Source organism: Myotis davidii, unplaced genomic scaffold (assembly GCF_000327345.1).
Source record: "Myotis davidii unplaced genomic scaffold, ASM32734v1 scaffold992, whole genome shotgun sequence".
Classification (NCBI taxonomy): domain Eukaryota; kingdom Metazoa; phylum Chordata; class Mammalia; order Chiroptera; family Vespertilionidae; genus Myotis; species Myotis davidii.
Genome location: NW_006283543.1, coordinates 154,627 through 161,062, shown reverse-complemented (window position 1 = coordinate 161,062; position 6,436 = coordinate 154,627). Strand labels below are relative to the sequence as shown.

Genomic DNA, 6,436 nt, shown 5'->3' with positions numbered 1-6,436 from the left:
GGGGGCGGGGCCGGGGGTGGAGAGAGAGCAGCAGGCGGCTCAGAGAGTGGGGTGCTGGCCCGCAGCGGGAGCTGTCCGTGAGACCTAGTGCTGAAGTAGGCGCAGACGTGCCTGGTGCCCGGGGAGTGGTGCCCAGTGCCCGGGCAAGCGAAGACCATGACCTTCATGCTGAAGACCATGGTGGGCAGCCAGCTGAAGAACCTCACTGGGAGCCTGAGGGGTGGCGAAGACAAGGAGGATGGGGACAAGTCCGCCGCCGAAGCGCAGGGCATGAGCCAAGAGGAGTATGAGGAGTATCAGAAGCAACTGGTGGAAGAGAAGTGAGTGAGATCCCTTCCCACCTCCAACGACCCTCTCCCACACTCCATCCTCCAGCTGCCCGGCCCACCTCTAGGGTAGTTTCAGATCTCAATCCCTTCCCCTACTTCTCTAGACTGGTAAGAGGCTGGGATGTGCACCTCTAGGTTGCCCTCTGCCACCCTGAGCCACAACATTTCAAACCCAGGGCCCCGCCCCAGCTTCACATTAGGTCCAGAGAAAGTGGGGGCAGGGGCAATAGGGGTCTGGGACTGGGTGGGGCACGTGCATTTCTGATGAAACAAGTAATCCTTTAATCCGATCTGGTCCCAATGTCTGGGTCTTCCAAATGGAGCTCTTCTGAGCCTGAGGCTCTGAAAAAAGCGATGCAGCTGAGGGGGCTCAGAGTCAGGGACACAGATACTGAAATGGGGGCACTCGTAGATATTGAATCCACGGATGTTCAGACAATGCTAGAACAGAGAAACAGCTGGAGTGGGGCTAGGGCTAGACTCCAGGGCTGCTTGTGTTAGATCCTGGCGTTGCTTCTTTATAGCTGAGTGATTTTAGGTAATTTACTTAACCTTTCTGTCCCTTGGTTTTCTCTTTTGTAAAGTGAGGATGATAATTATAATACATGCCTTATATTTAGGAGGATTAAATTACTTAATGTAAACTGCTTAGCACAGCACCTAGAAGACGGTAAATCATTAAATGTTAGCTATAACTATTTCAGCTGATAGCAGTTTTGTGAATTGCAAAAACTTATCCCCATTCTACAAAAGGGGAAGGTAAGTGACTTACCCAAAGACATGTCCATAACAAAGGTGGTAATGGAGCCAGATACGAAACCAAGTCTGTTTCGAATACTCCCCCCGACACACACACTCTCCCCACACCCCTCACCCTCCAAATAACCTGCCAGGAAGGGAAAAGACCCAAGGAGTCCGAGGCTTAGAGGGACATGTATTAGGGAGCCAGAATGGCCTCCCTCCCATAGCTCTGTCCAGAGGCATGTGTGGAGACTAGAAAGGGCCCTGTGATGGGAGACTAGGTCGTAAAGAGCAACAGGCAGTTGCCAGGTCCAAGCGCCCTCCTGACACACAGGCCCACAGGTGCCCATTTCTTTAGTGCTGGCAATGACTTTGGCCCTGTGCCCCTGCAGGATGGAACGTGACATACAGTTCACACAGAGGAAGGCAGAGCGGGCCATGCTACGGAGCCACTTCCGAGACAAATACCGGCTGCCCAAGGTAAGCTTAAGAGATAGGGCTTCGAGGCACAACCAGGCTCCTGAGCCCTGGGCCTGGACTCCTTTGCCCCACTCTGGGAGCCATGACTCATGGAGAGCTTGGTGAGACTATTTGTTCTTTCACTCCTTCACTCCTTAACTGGAGCCTGCCTAAGCCTAGGATTTGGCAAGGAAGGATAGTCCAGTCCTCTAGAGACTGATAGGTTTGTGTTTCTGGAGCCAGTCCAGTCCCCTTCTGTCCTCCAACCTACACTCCCCCCAATACAAGTCAGGCCCAGGCAGATGAAGAGTTGGAAGGCAATAGATTTTACCATGGGGTGAGGCTCTTGAGGCTTCTGAACACCAGGCAAGGTGGGATGGGAAAGAGAAGGTAGCACCATCTGTGTGCCAGGCACTTAACCTCCACACCCTTACCTAACCCCTTAGTAATTCCATTAGGTAGCAATCACCCACATCTACAAATAAGGAAACTGAGACTCAGATATATTAAAGGACTTGGCTAAGATCATACAACCAGTGAGTGATGGTGCTCAAGCTTGTGAATGCTGAGCCTTCTCCAGGCCCCTGACTGCTTTCCAGAGTATGGGTCTGTCTGCAGAGAGCAGAGTAACTCCTTGGTTGGCCAAGCAGCCAGGAGGATGACTCCACTATGCACTGCAGCACCAGATGGGCTGTAAGTGTTCTACTCCTGTTGCCTAAGGAGAGAACTAAGGCACAAGCTACCCCAACTGCCCAAAACTATGATAGACTCTAAGGAGTCTATCTAACAGAAACAGCACTACAGTATACCGACCTTGATCTTCCACCTGAATTAGAAGATCAGATATGTGAATATCATACCCACTCATTCAACAAATATTTCCTGAGCCTCTGGCTGCCTCTGACTCCCCACAGGGCACCAGTCTTTTAGAAGTATCTCAAAGGGAAAACAGGTCCAGAAAGTTTGCCTTTCTGGGAAGTAACTGAGTTAAACATAGCTAGGAATGAAGTCATTCCTCAAATGCTTGCATTAAGCATGTAAGAGACACAACTTCCATTAGGGAACTCTGAGTCCAGTGAAGAGGGAAGACTTGGCTGTAACTGCGTAGGACATAAAGTGGAAAGCCCCAGGGAACCCAAAGGGATGAGGAAGTGCAATGACAACAGTAGATGCCTTGCCAAGAGAGCACAGATGCTGGTAACAGTGTCGTGCATTTACATGTAGCTGTCCCACCTCCAAGTCGTATGGCCATGGGCAAGGTACTTACTTAAATTATCTGAGCCTCAACTTCCTTATTTGTAAAATAGAGAAAGAAAACAATACTTACCTTGCAGGGTCATTGTGAGAATTAAAAGCACACGGCTCAATATCAGCCATATAAAAAGTGTTTGATGAATGGTACCCACCACTAGTATTGGTAGTGTCCTTCAGTGTAGTTAACAATAGTCAATATATGATTAACTATAACAGTTTGACTCCTAAGTATTCCTATTTTGTATCCCCTTCAGTATCTCAGAGTGAAGTAGAGTGGTATAAAGTACAAATGTCAAAAGCTTGATCCTGGGATGTGGGGTTGGGGACTGAGCTCACTGGAACATGGGGCTCAAGAACCTAGAAGCCTGGAACCCAGTCCAGGCTCCGCCTACACCCTCAGCTTGGGGTCCCACAGATCTCCAACTCCAGCCTAACCCTTCCTTTCTTCAGAATGAGACAGATGAGAGCCAGATCCAGATGGCAGGTGGAGATGTGGAGCTGCACTGGGAGCTGGCCAAGATGATTGAGGAGGACACAGAGGAGGAGGAAGAGAGGGCCTCAGTCCTCGGGCAGCTGGCCAACCTTCCTGGCTTAGACCTTGGTTCCCTCAAGGACAAAGCCCAAGCCACACTGGGGAACCTCAAGCAATCAGCTGAGAAGTGCCACATCATGTGACTACTTCCCCTGGGGTTGCTCACTGGGGTGATAAGAGGGCTGGGCCCACATGAGTGCTAAGAGCATGCCTCAACTTCCATGGACCCATACCCCACCTTGTCTTCATTTCCCCTGCACCAGGCTAGTCCCAGGACCCTTGTCTGCTCCAGCCTGCCTTCTCTACCTCTCCTCTGGGAGCAAAGTCCCCATTCTCCCCCTACCCTTCAGGACTCAGCCTCCCTACTCAGCCTGGGAAGCCTCCCAAGATTGTAGGAATAGGCCCGACTGACCCCAAATTCCTGCACATAGGTGTACCCTTAGAGACACACAGAGGGACACAGAAACCTTGGCCTGTGCAGAGGCAGACACCACAGCTGCATCCTGCCACACACAGACACACAGACACAAGCCAACCCCTTGGTGCCTCGGGCAGCAGCACTCAGATATGCTTAGAGGGGGCTTTCGGCAGACAAACGCAGCAGACAAGAGTTGAGTTTGAGTCTCAACATTCATTTTTTTTGAAATCCATTGCTCTTTCTGGGCCTCATTTCATCATCTATAAAATGAGGATAAACTCAGTGATTCTTTTTGTTTTGTTATAAAGTCTTTTTTTCATCAGACACTTTAATATCCCCGGACACCATTACAGAGTGAAGATGTTCTATAAACAAAAGATAATAAGCCCGCCTCGTCTAATAGCTTTTCTCTCCCACTGTTATTCTAACCACTTCCTGTCCTTGGGAGAGTTAACGAATATAGGTGACCATTAAGTGTGTCATATTAGACTATCAGTTTGCCATAAAGTACAACAGACTGGGTGGCTTGAACAACAGAAATGTATTTTCTCTCTTGAACTCGGTGATTTTTAAGGTTCTTCCTAGCTTGGCCTCCCTGGCTCCTCGTAGTCAACCCACACCTCTCCTTGGACAGAGCAGCAGCTGCAGTTATAGCATCAAGCAGTTGTCACTGTGGGCTCTGGCTTCTGGCAACTGAGTGATGCCATGGGAGGGACCAAGTGCCAAGGATGAAGCTGGCAGAGAACAGTAGCCCAGGTGGTTTCAGGCCTTCTCTGAGCTGAGCCCAGGGCCTGGCCTATTTCTGTTTTCTTCCTGTAGAACTCTCTCTCTCTCTCTCTCTCTCTCTCTCTCTCTCTCTCTCTGGATTCCATAGTTGGATCTCCTCACTCAGCTCAGTGAAAAATAAAAATTCCAAATGACCTGCTTATCTTTGCACTTCTTACTGACCTCCAAGAGTCTTCGGGTTCACAGACCCCCCCCAATGCGTCCTTGGAGTGGTGTCCTCTATCTCTTCACCACAGCCTCATGTGGGGCACTAGCCCCTATATGATGTTCAAGCTCCACCCTCTCGGGGCCCTAGGCAGGGGTCCCCCTGCATTATCAAGCACCAGGTCAGAGACTGGGCTTTGAGAATGTGGCAGCCAGCAGGATGGGCAGGGCCTCTGAGGTGTTACCTGAGACCACAGGAGAGGCCACAAATCGACCACAGCCGTCTCTGGCAAGTCCTTACCTTGGAGATGGAAGGTATGACAAAAAGAAGGCAGGACAACTGCATTCCAGCCCTGGCACTGCTGTGTGACTTTGAACAGGTCCCTTTCTCTCTCTGAGCCTGTTTTCTCCCCCTGTGAAATGAATAGCCACCCCCCATCAAAATATAATACATGTTTCAAAGGGTGACCATTTGTAAAGCACTTGGCACACGATAGGCCATATCAATAAATGATAACTCATTCTTTAAAATAACTGAAGAGCCCAAATATCATCATGCTCACCTGTGTAGTGTCCGGGGAACCAACCAGAAGGCTCCACAAGCAGGCCATCCCAGGGGCCTGAACAGGAACATCTCCCCCACCCCACTCCTGGCACCAGCTTGCAGAGAAGACTTACGGGCGGAACGGCCATTGGAGGGTTTGGTTTCCATGAGGGCCTCCGTGGCAAAATAAGAACAAGGCGCATAAATCTGTGCAGTAGGTGATGTGGGGACTGTCAGGTGGAAGAGAGATGAGAGGATGAGGAATTAGGAGGGTGACAGCAGGGAAGGACAGAGGCCAGGGAGGGACAGTGTTGTTGTGGTTGTCATGCTAGGTCCCCCTTGAGCATCCCCGGGCCTATGCTGTCCCCAGGTTGTCACTGGACAAAAATCCCTCTTGACCTTCCTGAAGCTGGAGGAGACCCAACCCAGGGCCCAGGCTGTGTGTGTGCAGGGACATGGGCACTGGGCACATGACAGGCTATATTAATAAATGATAACCCATTCTTTATTTTTAATACTAGAAGCCCAGTGCACAAAAATTTGCACTCGGGGGGAGGAGGGGTCCCTCAGCCCAGCCTGTGCCCTCTCATAGTCTGGGACCCCTCGGGAGATAACGACCGGCTGGCTTACGCCTGCTCCCGGGTGGCAGAGGACAGGCCCAATCCCTAGGTGCAGCCCTTGGTCGGGCTCAGAGCAGGGCCGATTGGGGAGTTGGGGCACCGCCCCCTGTCATGCACAGAGCAGGGCAGAACGGGAGGTTGCGATGCCACCCTCAGTCACGCTCAGGGTAGGGCCGATTGGGGGGTTGGGGCACTGCCCCGTCACACTCAAGGCAGGGGCGATGGGGAGGTTGCGACGCCACCCCTTGTCATGCACAGAGCAGGGCCCATCAGGGGGTTGGGGCGCTGCCCCCTGTCATGCACATAGCAGGGCCGATCAGGGGGTTGAGGAGCTCCCCCCTGTCACTCACAGAGCAGGGCCGATAAGGGAGTTGGGGCACCACCCCCTGTCACACTCAAGGCAAGGTAGATGGGGAGGTTGCTGCGCCAACCCCTGTCATGCACAGAGCAGGGCCAATCCGGGGGTTGGGGCGCCGCCCCCTGTCACAGAGCAGGGCGGATCAGGGGGTTGGGGCGCCACCACTCTCACACTCAGGGCTGGGCCAATGGGAAGGTTATGGCTCTACCCTGTCACACACAGAGCAGGGCCCGTGGGGAGGCAGGGTGGGG

The 6,436-nt window shown here is 52.0% G+C and overlaps 1 protein-coding gene across 1 annotated transcript; it reads left to right on the top strand.

The window, feature by feature from the left end:
• The first annotated feature begins 28 nt into the window (after positions 1–28).
• Positions 29–4,156, top strand: CPLX3 (complexin 3). Its single transcript, XM_006753716.2, has 3 exons — positions 29–320; positions 1,463–1,550; positions 3,234–4,156. Exons 1-3 carry the CDS (start codon positions 157–159, stop codon positions 3,456–3,458), a joined length of 477 nt encoding a protein of 158 aa, XP_006753779.1. The 5' UTR covers positions 29–156; the 3' UTR covers positions 3,459–4,156.
• The last annotated feature ends 2,280 nt before the right edge of the window (positions 4,157–6,436 follow it).